Here is an 18,738-nt window from a genome sequence, read left to right on the forward strand (position 1 = left end):
GTGATGGCTTTTAAGTATCAGTATTTGTATTATTGTAGGGTCTTGAGGCAACTGTTGTTATGAATTGAATTGAAATTAACTTTTTCTACCACCTTGAAGGCCTGTGGTACCTAACCGATAAATAGAGATAGGTTGATCATATTTAAGATTGAAGCATTAATTAATGGTAGTTCTTCTAAAAGACATGTTGATGGTTTGGAGGAGGTATACGGCATATCTATCTTTAATATTATCATCACAATCTTCTAATAATTCACTGTAATACTGGTTTTTACAGTGTCGCAAAATATTAGTTAACTTATATTTCCAAGTTCTTTTGTTCAGCAATTTATAAGTTCTCTATATAATCCATGACATTATTATGTGATATTTGTTTTCTACTAAATTATTTTATTGGGCAATTTTTAATCATGCAATAATTTAAATACTTAAAAAGATGTATTGGCATCTTTTTCATTCCATTACCTGTTCAGTTCTAACCCATTTACAAGTTTGATCCTTATCTTGAAAATCTTTCTTTGCCATAACTCCCATGATAAACTATAAATACTGGAAGGTGGTCGGTGATGTTCTCTTGATTACTGGTAAATATATAATCAATCAGTGTTGAATAATGAGAAGTATAATAACTGGGTTTGATGATTTTGGGATATATACTGAGGCTGTATATGGTGTTGATTAATTCATCTTTCAGTTTGTGCTTATTTCAGGTAAATATTGATATCACTATGTCAGGGGCTGGGTCTGTGACCAAGCGTTTTCAGTTTGTTTTGATCTATTTTGTGGTATTTTGAAGATGATAAGATTTAGGATTATTATTAGTTTGCCTCAAGTTTTAGTCTAGGCTATGTTTCACCCAGGCCTTCTGTGTTAGTTGTCATGTATTTCTTGTGTGCGTGTTTCATGTGTCGTCATCTCTACATCACTCCATGTTTCCTGTTTTATTTTGAAAGTTTTGTGTTTCTTCGTTCAGTGTGTTTAGTTTTACGCTTCCTCTGTGACGTCGTTATGTTCATTTGTGTCAGCTGTTTCCCCATGTGTTTCCACTTCCCCTGATCACCTCCTGTGTGTATTTAGTCTGTGTGTTTTCATTCACTCTTTGTCAGGTTGTTTGTCTCTCTCGATGTCACATTAAATGTTCTTTTTCGTGGTCGTCACAGTCTAGTTTTTCCCAGTTTAGGTTTTAGTTTTCACCATTGTTCATTTTTGCTTTTTTTATATTCATGTTTTCAACCCAAATAAATGGCTCGCTTTTTGTTTAAATTTAGTTCAGTCTTCTCTCGTGTTCTGCATTTTTGTCCTCCTCTCTCACACTACAGATAATACCACAGATAAACATTATTATTTTACTGACATTTCTTCCACCACCTTATAAATAAAATTACTATCAATAAAGACAGCAACATCACATTCAGTTGTGTTTTCTCTGCTCTTGGAAATAATTTCATAAGTTGCTACACCCAAGTCCATACCTGTCTCACTTTGCTTTATTGAAAGGGTGTAAGACCTGACCGAGGCAATGTTTGATCTTGTGAAAGTTGGTATACAAGCTTCTGCTGTTAAAGTGAATTATTGAAAATGTATCTTCTGTCCTAACAGTACTTCAGAGCCCATATACTCCTTCCTTTTTCTCCTCAGTACATCCATAAAAGCCTAATTTATGAATATTTTAGATCCTTTGAGAAACTGCCAATTGGAGAATGGCCGTTCTGTTCTTGTACCACAGTTCTTCCATCTTGATCTCCCGCTAAAGTTATATACCTTTTTCAAGAGGATTTTCATCACTTTCTTCTCTGTTTCCACCCAGGTCTCTCCGTCAAATACCAGGTTTTTAAGTTTAGATTGTGCTTCCAAATATTCAGTTTTGTCAGTGCACCCAGAAGAATGTCACACGCTTTTAAATTGTTTGTAATGAGTTGTTGCATTCAGTGTGTTTAGCCCATTCAGCTTTTATGGACATCCTTTTTTGTGAACTAGAGGTTTGTTTTAATGTCTTACACCTCAATTCTAGAGTTTTGAATGCTTCTTGTGGTTCAGGAAGTGTTGAAAAACATTTAATTTTGCTTTTGCAGCAGTTCATTTACTTAAGTAACATTCAAATAGTCCTTCTCCGATTTGACCTCCATTATTAGCATTTTACAGCTGTTTGCCATAGCTTACCAAATTTTGTGGCTCTGTTTGAATGCACAAGAACAGCTCGTGACACCTTCTTTGGCACATTCATGGATGACTGTATGTAAACGTCTTACTACAGCTTCATGTTCTCCTTTTGAATGATGTATTTATTTTATCTATCTATCAATCTAACACAAAACAAAATATATCAAGTACATACAAGCTCATGAAGGTATAAACAAATGTTTTGTCTGAAAAAAAAAAAGGTTGAATTTTAACATTTTCCCAACAATCATGTAGCTATAGATATGTACATAACAATAATAATGGAAAACAGTGGTATCTCAAGGGATTCCAAGTGTTCCAAGTCCCATCAGCATCTTGGAGGGGGTGAAGAGAGAGGTTGAGGCCCCTCAGACGGAGTTCCCCGTCTCGCTTGGGAATCAACAAATGGCGAGAGAAGAACCCAGCTTGGTGGTCCCCAGTCTCAAAAGGTAAGCCACCTAGCATTTCCACAACACTGCTCTTATTGTTCATCTTGGTGTGAATAGGAGTTATAAACTGTAAAGTCAAAGAGTGAAATTCGCAAAGCGAGAACAAGTTAGGCTCCCTTAGCAGGCCAGAGAAGCTCTTGCTTGCTGAGCTAATGCCTTGGCCAAAAGGACCTGGCTAGCTGGACTGGGGAGGCCATAGCAAGGATGGGTTAGGTGTGTGAGCCCACAAGACTGAAAATAACTATGTAAAGCTGTAGTTGAACTGACAACCTTCAGCTTTCAACAGACTGAAGTGGAGGAACTAACCCACTAAGCCAAACAGCAACACACAATAAAAGTCAAGCTTGCATGTCCCACATGAGCCAGTGGTAAGTGTGCCCCAGAGGCCAAAAGCCAAATCAGTCCTCAAATGATATTCAAATGAGGGAGGCATGACATGAAAAAAGAGCCCCTTTTCTCTCTGTCATGTCTGTGAAAGAAGCACTATAAATTACCTTGCTGCTGCAGAGTTAAAGAAAGTGTACCTAACAAAGTGTGAAAGTGTCCTTTCATACAACTCTGTGCTGCTTGATCATGAAAAGTGTCCCATGCACTACTTGAACTCACAATCTTCAGCTGAAGTGAGCAGTAACTTTACAACTACACCTCTGAAGCAGAGGTGAGCGAGAGTACTGGCACTCCATTCAATGTCACTCTATCAACAGAAAAAGTTGAATATTTCAGAAACTTGGCATGAAACAGCGCACGAATTAGCCAGTCATTTTGAGGTGTAAACTTTGTCTTTGCAACAGTTCCACTAATAGTAAACAAAGGGGAGATGCAAATACCATATATGACCATGAAACTGGCCTCATGGCCCATATTTAGTCAGTGGTGCGGGTGTCAGTCATTATGCTAATTAACTGTTTATAAGGTTAGGGAAACCTACAGTCAGCTGAGACTGAAGAAATTACTTGGACGAAATGTTTCTCCCATGAAAACGTGACGTCCAGATGTACAGAATCAACTTTTTGGGAAAGGAGTCATCAGTGTGTCTAGTAAGATTTATGTGAAGGTGCATTTATATGATCAGTGCAACTGATACAATGTTCCAGTGTTGGACTTCTCTCCAGTGATGCTTGAAACAATTTTGGACTGAATTTCAGTCATATTTACACTGTTTTGTTCTACCACACTGTTACAGTGGTCCCTCGCTATAACGTGGTTCACCTTTCGCAGCCTCACTGTTTCACACACTTTTTTTGTGCAATTTTGCTTTTTTTGCTTTTTTTTTTTTTTTAAAAACAGCGCATTGTGTTCTGCTTCCTGATTGGCTGTCCAGTACAGAATGCATTCAGCTTGTCAAATTAACATAAATCTTCGATTGCTAGCAGTGTGACTCTGAAGTGCTGTACTGTATGCTTTTCTCCCCAACAAAACAACATCGACAAAACGTTTTGCACCGTCAAAGGCACCTGCGGTAGCACACAAAAGGCAGAGGAAGATGCTAACCATCGCACAAAAAGTTGGACTTCTGGACATGCTAAAGGAAGGTAGAAGTTACCGTATTTTTCGGATTATAAGGCGCATTAAGCGAAACAAAACAGTCGGATAAGTCAAACTTTACTCAACTCATTCTTCTTGCTTCCGTACCATTGATTCATTAATGTTGAATTCTCTCGCAGCTGCTCTATTCCCATGTTCTGGACCTGAAAACAGGGTTTGATCTTTGGTTTCATTCTATAATACTGGACTTATTTTTCTATGAAGGTGTGAACTTTGAGAGTGTTTAAACAAGACAGAAAAGTGTGAAAATGTTCATGCCTGGATGGATTTCACCTATCGCAGGTTAGTTTTAGAACGTAACTCCCGCAATAAACGAGGGACCACTGTACCTCAAAGAAACCCAGTCAAACACATTTGTGTGTTTGAAATTAAATGCTACATTCAGTATATGACTAGATCAGTACAGTCTCTTTGCCTGGGGCAAAGCAACACCTTTTAGGAAACTGAAAAAAGAATCAATTGCCCTGTTTTTTCTGTTACATAACACTGTACTTTCTTCTCTCTGTGTGCATCTCCAAGTTTGTTTGCAGAGGTGCTGGGAGAGGACAAGGAAAGGGAGCTCATGTCAAGTGTCGCTGCTCTACCCTGCAAGTGTCTGTCCTGGCAGATGGAGTCTCAGTGTAATGAGTCACACTCAGGGTGTGACAGATAGCTGTTTGGCTGGCTGAAGGGCAAATACACAAGGACACACTGAAATTCTTACTGTCAGGACTAGAAAGGTTTGGTTTACAAAACCCGTGCTGGCAAATGGTATGGGGACTGTAATTAATTTCAGATCACTGTAATAGTTCATTGCACTACTGAGCACTCAGAATAAAATAAGTAGAAAAGTTATAGATTCCCATGACTGAGAATTGTTTGTGCAGACTTAGTGAAAGGAATGTGGGAGTAACCAGAGCGAGGTCGGGAGATAATAAATACGGCTTTCACAGACAGATTTAGGTGCAAGAAACTGGGTAACAGGTCAGGGAAAAGTGTGTGTGTGTTCATCCCTAGATGAAGCTGCAACTGAGGGAGGAGAAGAGTGCAACCTGTTCGCCAATAACGGGGGCTAAATTCTGACCTACGTCTCCGTCAATGGTTTTTGACGAATCTGATAGATGCAAATTCTCTTTTATAAATATGCGTACCACTAAGTTATGAGCATCTCTCTTCCGGTAGTTGGCTACAGCAAACTGCTGCAGATTGTGGTTTTTGGACTTGGCAGCGCTTCCTCTTACACAGCTGAGCCACATTTGGCTTGAGGGACGAAGCAACTGAGATGCTTAGTATGGCTTTAAGATGCTTATCTGTAAGTTTGGACCTGAACTTTGACTTAAGCTCATTGTGGAGAAGAGTTTTTCACACAGATTGGTGGTGCCAAAAATGCACATGCTCTGCTTGAACATCCTGTAAAGCTCAGGAGAGGTGGGGGCCATTTCTCTCAAATTGTCCAAGCTTGTCTGCGTGATGTCAAAAGCTAAGTCCATTAGCCATTCAGGATCACTTAGTACAGAAATAGCCATCCCATTCTTCTCCATAAAGGCTTTCACTTCTGCTCTCAACTCAAAAAATCTCTTTAAGACCTTCCTGCTGCTAAGCCAATGTACCTTGGTGAAGTAGAGCATATCCCCATATACTGACTCTATTTCCTCAAAAAAGGCACGAAACTACTGGTGCTTTAAGCCCCTGGATCTGATATGGTTGATGCATTTCACAACATTGGACATCACACTGTCAAACTTCAGGCATTTGCTGCAAAGGGCCTGCTGATGGATAATGCAGTGCAGAGCAATGGCTTTGTCCACATCCTCCTCCTCCTCCTTCTCCTGAAATTGTCTGTGCTCTTCACCAACCTTTCTCTTCACGGCAGTGTTTGAAAAAAAACATGACTGTGGCTGGGTGACAAAAAATGTATTTGCACTGTGTGACAGGATATATTTTCTCTCTACTCAGTGACAGTTCTGAAACACATTACAAGTGACCAACGTTGCTAATTTGTGTTGTTGTCATGAGCCTGACCTACAGTAGCACACAAGTGTTAAAAAATATAAAACACCTAGTGCAACGACTCATGCAGGTGCCTGTGAGAAAAACCCCTCGCGTGGGCCACACTAATATCAAACTTTGATTTCAGGTAAGGGGCCGCTAAATATCGTTCTTGGGGCCAGAATTAAAACACATTTCAGGAAGATAGCCCCAACTGACAAACATGCTCACTGAATACCTCAGTCAGCAGAAACCCAACAAAGAGGAGCAAGTGGAGGAACCATCATGGAAGGACAGGCCCCTGCATGTTATGTACCACCGGCAGATAGAGGAAGTGGCTGACATCCAGAAATCCTACCAATGGCTGGACAAAGTTGGACTGAAAGACAGCACAGAAGCACGAATCATGGCAGCACCATGGCAACAAGCTCTGAGCACAAGATTCATAGAGGCTGGGGTCTATCACACCATGCAAGTCCCCAGGTGCAGGCTATGTAAAGATGCCCCTGAGACAATCCAGCACATAACAGCAGGGTGCAAGATACTAGCAGGCAAGGCATACATGGAACGCCATAACCAAGTGGCCGCCATAGTATAGAGAAACATCTGTGATGAGTATGGCCTGGAAGTCCTGAGGTCAAAATGGGAGACGCCCCCTAGGGTGGTGGAGAATGACCGAGCTAGGATCCTGTGGGGCTTCCCATTACAGCCAGACAAAATGGTGATGGCTAACCAACTGGACATAATAATGGTGGACAAGGAGAGGAAGACGGCCATAGTGCTAGATGTAGTGATACCGATTGACAGCAACATCAGGAAGAAGGAACGCAAGAAGCCGGAAAAGTACCAAGGGCTCATAGAAGAACTGGAGAAGAAGTGGAGGGTGAAGGTAATAGCGGTCCCAGTGGTAATGTACAGTGGCTCCAAAAGTTAGGCAAGTGGCTCCAGCAGATCCCAGCAACAACATCTGCGATCTCTGTCCAGAAGATCGCAGTTGTAGGAACAGCTAAGATACTGCGTAGGACCCCAAGCCTGAGTTTGAGGGTCATACGCATAGGACCTGAGCTTGAAGGATGGACTGCCTGCAGGGGCAAGAGGGGATTTTAAAAAAAAATAAAAAAAATAATATATATATCTATATATATATATAGATATATATATTCTTATATTCTTTATATATATTCTTACACACACACACACATATATATATATATATATATATATACATATATATACACACATATATATACACATATACATATATACACACATATATATACACACACATATATATATATATACATATATATATATATATATACATATATATATATACACACACATATATATATACACACACATATATATATATATATACATATATACATATATATATATACATATATACATATATACATATACATATATATATATATATATATATATATATATATATATATATATATATATATATATATATATATATACATACACACACACACACACACACACACACATATACATATATATATATATATATATATATATATATATATATATATATATATATATATGTATGTGTATGTGTGTGTGTGTGTGTGTATATATACACACACACACACACACACACACACATATACATATATGTGTATATATATGTGTGTGTGTGTGTGTGTGTGTGTGTGTGTGTGTGTGTGTGTGTGTGTGTGTGTGTGTGTATATATACACACACACACACACACACACACATACACATATATATATATATATATATATATATATAAAGAATACATCTGGAGGACAAGGACCAAGCCTAATCTGTCACAACCACATGAAAAAACTTACTGCAACGAAAAAAAAAAAAATACAGGCAACAGCAACACCCGGTGGAGCGACAGCAATACCCTATCAGTATTTTATGGCTGAGGGGGTAAAAAAAAAAAAAAGAAAAACAAAATCCAGATTCTCCTGAATTCATAGGACAGTCCCAAGAAATTAAAGTATACGTGATAATATCTAGCAATGACAGACATAAGTTTTAATGAAAGATAAGAACATACATAAGATGAGACAATGGATAATGAAATATTTTTCAACAGACAAATTGAGGTGAAGACCGTGATCAGCACTGGTCCATTATGGTGAAGAAAAAGCTGAATGTAAAAGTGAAATGTTTAGTGCTCCTAACCTGGAAGAGGTGGCTGGGGAGAGGGAGGCCTTGGCTTCTCTGTTAGGCTGCTGCCAGGTGACTGCATATAAGGCAGCCAGGCTATATATATATATATATGTATTTTTTAAAATATTGATAAATCATGGATTTTTCTGTGAAACATTTGTAGGCCTCACTAAGAAACACAAATGAGGCCCAGTTTTTTTAAAAAGGTCTCTGGTAATTTATTATTTATTTCCTTCTTTTTCTTTCTGCCACCTCTCTCACTTTATTTTGCTAACCTCTTCCTTTGAATACTTTCCAGTAATTCCTCGTGGCACCTTCAAGTCTTTGTCGTCTTTCCTCTGTCCAAAGGATACACCAAACACTAGTTTCCTCAGCACTTCAGATGTGCTTTCCTTACCACCCAGATTCTGTCTTAACTCCTCCCTGAAATCTAAGCAACACTTTTTCTTCTTTAACTTCCTCCACTTAATCCACGCCTCTGTCTTCACTCACTCACATCCAACAGACTACTTTCTAATGCTGCCTAGCTACATCCCCCCTGATACCAACGTGCAGTCTCCTATCTTTTCAGAATAAAACCAACATTCAGAGGATGGTGCAGACACAAGCTGGAGCAGGAGGAGTGGCACCTGTTAATCTAATTCTCTGTAAATCTGTTTGCTCTAATATGGATCCAGGATGGCAGGTATGGTGCTTGCTGTGGAGGAAATACAGTTTACAGGGTCACTGGCTATCCTTTAATAGTCAGTGATATATGTATTGTTTATATATTTTTCCACATACAGAGGGGATTATTTTTACTGAACAGCCAATCTTTCTATCGTTAATTCGGAGTTTATGGTTAGGCTTTGCTGCGCTGGCTTCTTTGGTCAACCACTGCTTCTTAATGAGGAATATGTTTCCAGATAACAAAAATCTTCTTTTCTAGGTTCACTGTTCAATTTAGAGCCTAAGCAATGTTCTACAGCTGTAGACACTGACTGACCTCCTCAGTACCTACTGACAAATATTTGATTAAAAAAGTTCATAGATTCATTACACCATAAGATCTGTTGGGACGCCTCCAATGGTTTAGTGGATAACACATTATCTTAATGTCACTGCTTAAACCCCAGCTAGAGACACAATTCCCCATCAAGCCTGCATCAGGAAGGGAGCAGCAGCAAAAAGTTGTTTTTATGCTTGAATAGGTCAGTTATAAGTGGCTTAAAAAAAAAAAAACACCTCTGAAAATAGTCACATAAAAAATGTAATTTGTACCTTTTATTCTTTTTTGCAGCATGCGTGAGTTCTTTAATACATTTCAAAGCTCATCAAAACACATCTGTTAGAGTTGTCAGAGAGATGTCTTCCAACCACTAACAGGAAGCTTAGTCCCTGGCTCCTAAAGTCTCCATTTTGAAGTTGTGGTGTGACCAGGCCTAAGCCATCTGAAAGTGTACTTTTTAAGTATGAGATAAGAAGGAAGGAATTCTCTTCTACAAAGTGACGAGATCTGATCTTTTTGCCTACCTCTTACTTTCCCTTAACAACATAAATAACCACTTTAGGTTTTACTTTTATCCAATCACAGTTTTTTTCTCAAGGATTAGTGGTTTTACTATGCAGCTTTTGTGTTTCCCTTGTGCGCAAATGTGTTAGGCTGTGAAACCAAGCTGGCAACAATCCACAACAGCTTTCCAGATTTAGCTGCAGCAGCTGTGCTCTGCAATATCCTGTCCATTATCATACAGGGTTTCACTTTTGCTGAGGTCAATAAGTGTCCAGACCAAACAACTGGCTGTTACTATAATGCTTGTGAGCTTTTGGCTGTGAAAAGCCCTGGTGTTAGCAAAGTTGAAAGTGTTGGGTCACAACTCAAATTAAGATCTGCTTGTGAGATCTGGCTTTCAAGCCTTGTTTAATTTTCCCTTAAATTATCTGTCAAGGTCTGCCCTACATGAGTTTCCAGGGAGATCATCTTTGCATTTTGAACTGTGGATTGTGAAAGTTTCTCACCTAAAATGCCAAAAAAGAAGAAAATTAGAAAATAAGGGCTCAGAAGCCCAGCAGGCTTTTTTCTTTACTACCACAATTCTCCAAAATCCTAGAAAACCTGTTTAATAAACAATTAGACAAATTCTTAGATAAATATAAATTACTGTCTGACAGTCAATATGGATTCAGATCGAAAAGATCAACATCACTGGCATTAATTCAGTCAATCAAGGAGATTACAAATGCTATTGATCAGAAACAGTATGCAGCCAGATTATTTCTCGATCTCAAGAAAGCATTTGATACAATCAATCATTACTATTAATTAATGAACTGGAAAAGTATCGGATCGGGGGGTTCTACTGCAGTGGGTTAAAAATCATTGAAGTGACAGGAAACAATTTGTGAAGAATATTTCTCATCATGCTTGGACTATACTAGGTCCAAAGTTATTTATTATTTATATAAATGATATTTTTAAGGTATCTGATATATTAGTATTATTTGCAGATGACACAAATATTTTTGTTCTAAAGGAGCTGCTGGATACAACAACAAACTCACTAAATTTAAGTAAAACTAAAATTGTCTTATTTGGGAATTCCCAAAGAAACTCACAAGTGCAGATTCAGTTCTTGAACACAAGTTTCTTGGTGTGATAATAGATGATAAAATAAGCTGGAAGTCTAATATATATCATATACATAACAAAGTTTCAAGAAATATTTCAATTTTGAGTAAAGTAAAACTCATTCTGGACCACAGATCACTCCACATTCTCTATTGTTCACTGATTTCACTGTATTTGCATTACTATGCAGAGATTTGGGGCAATACTTATAAATGTTCCCTATCATCAATCTTCATATTGGAAAAAAGGGCCATGAGGATAATCCATAAAACTGGCTACAGAGATCAAACAAATCCACTATTCTTCAAATCAAAAATACTAAAATTCCCAGATCTGGTTCGTTTCCTCAACGCGCAAATTATGTATAAACCAATAAAACAACCTACTTCCTGACAATATTCTAAAATTGTTTTTTAAACAGGAACGGGAATACAATTAGAGGGGGGAATTAAATTTAAAACATCCCTGTATCCGTACAACACTAAAATCTTTTTGCATCTCTGTGTGTGGAGTGAAGCTGTGGAACAGACTAAGTGAAGAAAGGAATCAACATCCCAGCATGACTCAGTTTAAAAGCGGTTCAAAAATATGGTCTTTGCAAAGTACAGGGAGGAGGTGGGGGTCTAAAGGGGGGGTTCTCACCCACTATTTTCACAACAGTGATGTGTATACGTGTGTGTGGGTGCACAAGTATGTTTATATAAGTATATATGTCTGCAAATTGTATCTCTTTTGACAGGTTACTGGGGTTATATATGTATATATATTTAAAATAAATAAATAAATAACTAAATAAATAATACATGTAACATGTAATTTAATGGTAATAAAGAATTTCTGATGGACAGGGCATAAACAGGAAGAAAAAGTGCAGACTAATAATTACTAAATAGTGGAAAGGGGGTAAGTGGGGGATAAATAAGCTTATGCTTCTTCCTACTCCTTTTTGAACATGTAAGTTATTAATAATTAGTATTGTTTTGTTTTCCTTTCCTTTTGTTTTGCTTTGTTTGTCTATTTTTTCCTCTGTTGTTGAACTGTTTTAACATCGTCAAAATAAAGATTCAATTCAATACAATACAATAGAGGCTGGGGTCTACCACACCAGGCAAGACCCCAGGAGCATAGATGCCGCTGAGACAATCCAGCACATAACAGCAGGGTGCAAGGCAGGCAAGGCATACATGGAATACAATAATCAAATGTCTGGGATAGTATACGGAAACATCTGTGCTGAATATGTCCCGGAAGTCCCAAGGTCAAAATGGCATAGGACCCTAAGGTGATTGAGAATCTCTCCCATCATTCTTATCTCTCTGTGTCAATTTTTTTGTGTCTGTGTTCATGGGCAGGACTCCACAAAGGTCCCCGCTTTTGAATGAACACACCTGCTCTGATCACCCACCTGTCCCCTCAAACCCAAACCCCAGGAACTGCCAGTGGCCCTGGCAGATAGGAATCTGGAAGTAGGCATCGTTCAGGTCAGTGGTGGCAAACCAACAGCTGGCACTGATGGCCTGCCTCACCCCAGGGACCGTAAGAATTTTGCATCTTGGATCTCAGGGTTCACAACCTCTGAACATGCCCCTTGACATCTCCTGAGGAACACGGCGGCTGTTTCGAGCATGCTGCAAAAATTGGGGTGCCCCTGGGCCGAACATGACTGTGGGTCGACAGGCAGCCTCATCAGCCTCACCAGCTGGGACTGAGATAACCAAAGATGGCACTGCACTACCCAGAAAGAGCCCAAGGACCTGCCTTTGGTGACCACCTGCTTTTCATCATCTTCCAGAGGCATAGAGATGTTGCATCCCACACTTTTTTGACACATTCGAGTTGCCATAGTTGCACAGGGTGAAGGTAGCTGTCACCCAAACAGGAAGACAACACACAAACTGAGTTTCTCCTGTTTCACTGTTTGTCTTGGTGTGAATAGGATGCTTAATGTTGTGTGTTGTAATTTGGGAAGCCAGAGACTGAAAATTGCAATGCATTAGCAGGCCTGAGAAGCTCTTGGTCCCAGAGCTAAGGCTTTAGCCACACTTTTGAGCCTTGGACTATCATGGGGTGGGGTGTTTAAATGCATCTGTGGCTCAGGAGGTGGGAGGGATCATTTTACTAATTGTTCAACTATCCTTGGCAAAGATATTGAACCCTGAGTTGCCCTCGAGGCATCCATGAATTTGTGCGAATGTGTGAATGTTAGGTTGCAAGTGCTTAGGCATAGAAAAAAAGCACTTGTCTACATTTGTGTGTAAAAGAATGAATAAGAAAGCATTTTCAGTGCTCAGTAGAAAAGCTCCCAACTCGCAACCTAATGGTATGTATGGTGTCAGCCTAACCTGACTTGGTCTTGGTGCATTTAATTTGAAGTTGCAAGTCAGAATTTCTGAGTTCCCAGCTAGAAATTTCAATTCGAGTGCCCAAACAGTCTGAATTCCAACACAGATTTTGCAGCAGCCCATGTGAACAGTCTGTTCTCTAAAACCTAAAAGAGGAATTATGGATTTGATCAACTGGTCCCTAAATGCAATTGACACCCCTTTCTCAACGAGAAGTTTGGGCTTGGGTGAGCCTGAGTGCTGAAGATATCTACCTATTTGGAACCATGGTAACAGGGATCTGGCTGATCGGAGCTGGCTTGGCCCTGACTTATCGAAGAATTAAGGAAGTGGAACCGGCTGAACAAGGCTGCCCGCTGGGATTGAAACGATGGGAAGAGGCGTGAGTTTCTCAAAATGGGCTCATTGAGTCAGCACGGATAAGATCTTGGGAAGGCTACGGCTGCTGTGAATACTCAGAATAAGATCTCTGACTGCAGACTGGATTACATCTCGGAAGGGCTGGCTCGGAATAACATCTCCGGGCGCAAATTGGATGACATCTCGGGGAGGCACACTGTCGTGAGTTCTCAGAAATCGGCTCCTTGAGCACAAGAAATGACAACATCACAGAACGCAAGTATGGCGAAGCTCGCGGCTCTCCAACGGGAGATTGAGAGACCAGTGTTGGACTGTAGAACTGCTTTGAAATTCTCATGAGCTGTTCGCACTAAAGTAAAAAGTTAAAAGCACCATCACTTCATGTGGATACCCTCTTGGTGCCAGCTGCGGTCGCAAGGCTGGAGCTGAACAACAACACCCTGATAACGACTGTGTTTAGACTGTTCCTTCCCATTCCATGCAAGGCCACCTGGGTTGGCTGGAAGACTGTTTACTTAGCCTAGCAGGGCGAAGGACACTGTCTCAGCTGAACTCTGGACGCGCACACACATACATATACACTGATATGCACACACTCATCCCCCCTCCCTTTCCAAACACCTTCGACGCTTATTCCCTTCCGATGCTGACGGGGATCAAGGAGACCAGCGCACAGGCTGCAGGCCCGGATGTACTGTCTAAATCGGCTGTCTCTCACCCTTTACCCACCCCTGTTGCTTGTCATGTGTTTCTTTGGTGTATTAAGAGTTTTTTCATGTGCTATGTGCAGAGGTGTTTTTTTTTCTGTTCTCAAACTGATCTCCCTGTTGGAACTCAGTCTGGGGGGAGTTATTTTTTTTCTCCTTATCTTTCCTCATGTGGTGCATTTTTCCATTGCTATACCTCTCTGACCTGTCTTCCCCATGTGATGTTTTGTGTAATGTATGTATGGTCGGAGGGTAAGATGGCGCCGCCATTGCGTGCAATAGGTCGGCAGCCTTATGAAATTTCCCCTTGTGGGACTAATAAAGGTATATCAAATCAAATCAAATCAAATCAAATAAAAAGCCTTTCTTTCCTTCCTTTTCCAACCTTACTACTTTGTTACTTTTACTTTTGTTAATGGCCTTTCATGTTGTCAGTCAAAACATGGATGAAATGAGATTATCAATTTTGCATTGACCTCTCTCATATTTCTACTGAGAAAAAAAATATTTTGCAATGATTATTTTTATCATTTTATAACCACTCCCAAATATGATATTAAACCTAAAAGATTATGCTTTACACAAAGATGACTAGTTAGTAACATATAAACAGAGGTCTATGTTTTTCAGATTTACTAAGAAATACTCCAACTTTACCACTTTTTAATTTTTTTGTAATGATCTTATTTACTATTATTTGCCATTATTTTCTGAATAACATCCAAAAGCCAGCACACTCAAATTTCAACAAATTTATTGAATTAACCATAGTCAGCAGGCTTTCCTTCCAAACACATACATGCCCAGTCATATTCTTTCAATAAAAGTACATCGTTAAGGAAATTCTTCAAGGATATCTGCAAACACTGAGCAATCTCCGCATTTGTACCAGACTATTCAGTGTGGTCTGTATCCACACCAGGGTGCCTGACAGAGTATGTGCTCGAATGGCGTCAGATCAATGTGACGCTTAGGTTTCAGTTGACCTGAGTCCCCACTGGGAAACCCTGTCAAAGACTGAGGAAAGGCAAATCTATCAAACAGCAGCTGCTCTTACCTTGATGATAGCCTCCAAGTCTTCTGAGGACACACAGGGGTGTTTTAGCAGAAAAGCTGCCTTCTCTGCTGTGATGGTGATCTTCTGGTTATTTTCAAAGGGTTGTTCAAGTGCTTGGAACACCAAACCCCCTGCCACCAGGTAGGTCACCACCACTACAAACACAGCTAGCACAGTTTTCAGCTTCATCATGGTGAAGGGAGCTGAGCCATCAGCCACCGCCTCCATGCTGGCCACCATGCTCGGAGGACGGGAGGAGGCGGAGAGCCTTGGCAGAACGCAGCCCATTGGGTTCTGCATAGTGGCCACACTGGCATGTACTAGGCTGGACTGAAGCATGCCTGGCTGCACCTTCTTTGGTGAAACCAGGTTGGTCTGGACTTCCACTGAAACAAAGGGGAAATGAAAAATAGAATGATGTTATATTTGCATGACTGAAGTGATGTTTTCCACTGACAAGTGCTCTGATAGAAAACAGGTGATCAGCAGGAATAAGCAAAAGAAAGGACAGTTTGTTTGATTTTAAAACATATGCTAATAATTTTGCAGATGAAGAAAAGCAGAAAGACCAAAGAAAGTCCTCAGGGTACTCAGTGGTGGTAGGTAACAGTGATGCAATGGGAATTCACTGAAGTACAATTTGTTAGTCTATATGCTTGTACATGTACTGTACCAGTGTACCTGCACATGTGTTGTGACAATAAAAGTGATTTGATTTGATTTGCTTATGAAGTGCTTATAAAAATACTTTTTACATGTTACTTGAAACCAAAGAAAAAAATATTTGATCATCATGGATTTATCTTTGTTATCGTATCTTTGTCAGTATGTTGGTGGGCTGGAGCCTATCCCAGCTATCATAGGGCGAGAGGCAGGGTATACCCGGGACTGGTCGCCAGTCTGTTCGCATTCACATCTATGGGTAATTTAGAATTACCAGGTAACCCCACTAACTACATGTCTTTGGACTGTGGGAGCAATATGATGTTTGGAAGACTAAATAAAACAAGCACTAAGGTGCTGAGGTTACTTTGACTTTTGACTGACACTAATAAAATTTCTCACCACTGTCTCTGTTATAGAAACAAAATACTGAGTGGCTTAATGGACAAGTGAATAAGTAGATTCAATTCATGCCTATTCAAAGTCACAGAACTTGAAGCAATAATGAACTCTATAGGTTTTGAATGAACAAACTAAATAATTATTTAGAGGATGTCAGCTATTAAACCACAGCAATAACAGGGTGCAGCACTAGAATGCTCCTTCTTGACCTTGGGCAGAAAATCACAATTCAAGTTTTGACAGTTGTTCAACTGCATCTCAGATCTAGAGGCTTTCTGATTTGGTGGATAGTGTTTAGAGTAAATTCTATCGATATCTCTTTTAAACAATCATTCTCTGAATATAAGTAACTGCTGATTATTATTTGCTACGCCACTGAAAGTGTTACTGTAAAAAAAAATCCCAACATATTAGTGAATGTCACACCTTCTTCTGTGGTTGACAAAAACAAATCGTGATGAGCTCCCAGAGTAACAGCCCAGCAAAGCCAAACAGGTGGATTTTGCATTTCTTCTATTCACGACACAGTGTTATGTAAAAGCAGCACAGGGAATCATGACAGCTGAAACACATTTCACTGACATTAGTACACTTGTAGAAACCAGCAGAGACGGCTGCTTTGATTTATGTAATCAGTCAGCTGCAGTGTGTATAGTTAAGCTTACATGCAGGTGTACACTTCAGAAATCCCGCAATTAATGATGTGCCAACAGCACTTGAAAATAATAGAGGGGTGCCATATAAAAGACTTTGACCTGATCAAGAGCTTGCAAACACTCGATAAACATGCGCATGTTGACGGTGTGGGAGAACGTGACGGTCATGCGGGATTTGGGGGGCTATTTCCACGGGGGTGGATGAGGTAATGTTACGACAGACCTCCCCGCTGCATCACACCGGAGCATTTGTTGACTAACAGCCTCAGGCTAGATGTCCCTGCGTTGCCCCGCTGTGGGCATAATTACTTTTTCTGCCATTAAATGATTTCTCAGGTATAAACACCACAGAGTACCGAAGACGCCGCGGGGTGGATGCGGCTGCAGTGTTTGCCCATAGTAAACTTCAGCATGCAGCTTCCTGTGGAAATTCAATGTCTGGTCAGCATGTTAAGTGGCCAAGCCAGTGGGAGATATTGGACCAATTAGTGTTTACAGAGCAAATAAAGGTTACAAAGAGCAGTTTGACTTCAGCAATTCATTTCAAAACATGCAGTAATGGGAGGATGTGAACGCCAACTTTCACCGAATCCAGAACGACATCTAACGCGAAAGTGCAGCATGAATAAAACACACCAGCACCTTCACAAAAATAACAGCATACTGACTGACGGGCTAACCTGGTGGAGGGTTCATGTTCCCTGGTTTTCTTGGATTCTCAGTGGGAAATTTCATCTTGGCTCCTCTGGCACTGCCACTATTAGAAGAAATATATATCCAACTTTCAGGGTCTTTCTGTTGATTCCGTCGCTTTTAACCGGGAAAGGATGGAAAATGGCAGGGAGTAAAAAGACATTATCCGCAGCGCGTGGTTTCGCTTCAGTGGCTGAGAGACTTGCTGCTTGTATGAAGCTTCTCTTCTCCCCAACGGTGGCGGTCTTCAGAAGCGCACACCCACCGCTCGCCGCATCACCGTCTGCATTGTGTAGCAGTAAACACCATGGGCGCGGGTAACGAGAAGCGATGCTCCACTGAAGAATCTAACCATCACATTGCGACGGATTTCTGTTATACATTTACATCAGGGTGCATCTGAACAGCTCTGCGCTGCTAGTTGTCAAGACCCACCACTCCCAGATGCTGCTGCTGGTGCAGTTTGGCTTAATCTCCACACCGTAGCGCAGCGTCGTGCCTTTACCACTAGATCACGTTTGTCCAAATGAGAGGAGCAAGCAAAGAGAGGAGAGATGCAGAACCACAGCAAGACGCGCTTCGGTGTTTATTTAACAATAACACCTGGTAGCTGTTGAGAAATATAAGCATTATATAAGAAGTCTGTGCTAAATTAAAATATGTTCCCTCCATTGTTACACGAATTAGGGTTAGGATTGTGGGGTGTTAAAACTCTAACCCTCTCCTTTCATCTCCAACAGCATTCAGTCATATTTGGCCTATTTGATGGCACAAGATTACTGCCATCTTCTGACGCAGTTAGCTATTGCCTCTGGAAGCAGGCTTGATTCTGCTTGACTACAATTTGATAGCCAAGTTTGTTGCTGTTTCTTTCTTAAGAGCCTGTCCATGACCTGTTAACGAAGGCGGAGCTTGTTAAGCTGAGAGGTCAGCAGTTTGATTTGGGCATTCA

General features: G+C 40.3%; 1 protein-coding gene across 1 annotated transcript in view; it reads right to left on the reverse strand.

Moving 5' to 3' along the window:
* kcnk10a (potassium channel, subfamily K, member 10a) overlaps positions 1-18,495 on the reverse strand; it is a 30,661-nt gene extending 12,166 nt beyond the window's left edge. The window contains exons 1-2 of the mRNA XM_084952928.1: positions 17,774-18,495; positions 15,373-15,758 (exon numbers count right to left, since the gene is read on the reverse strand). Coding sequence (XP_084809054.1) covers positions 15,373-15,758; positions 17,774-17,828 — 441 coding nt within the window. The 5' untranslated portion in view covers positions 17,829-18,495. The remainder of the gene's footprint in view (positions 1-15,372; positions 15,759-17,773) is intronic.
* Positions 18,496-18,738: the final 243 nt, after the last annotated feature.

The sequence above is a fragment of the Perissodus microlepis genome, chromosome 15 (genome assembly GCF_051167445.1).
Source record: "Perissodus microlepis isolate ML-2025 ecotype Zambia chromosome 15, ASM5116744v1, whole genome shotgun sequence".
Taxonomy (NCBI): Eukaryota; Metazoa; Chordata; class Actinopteri; order Cichliformes; family Cichlidae; genus Perissodus; species Perissodus microlepis.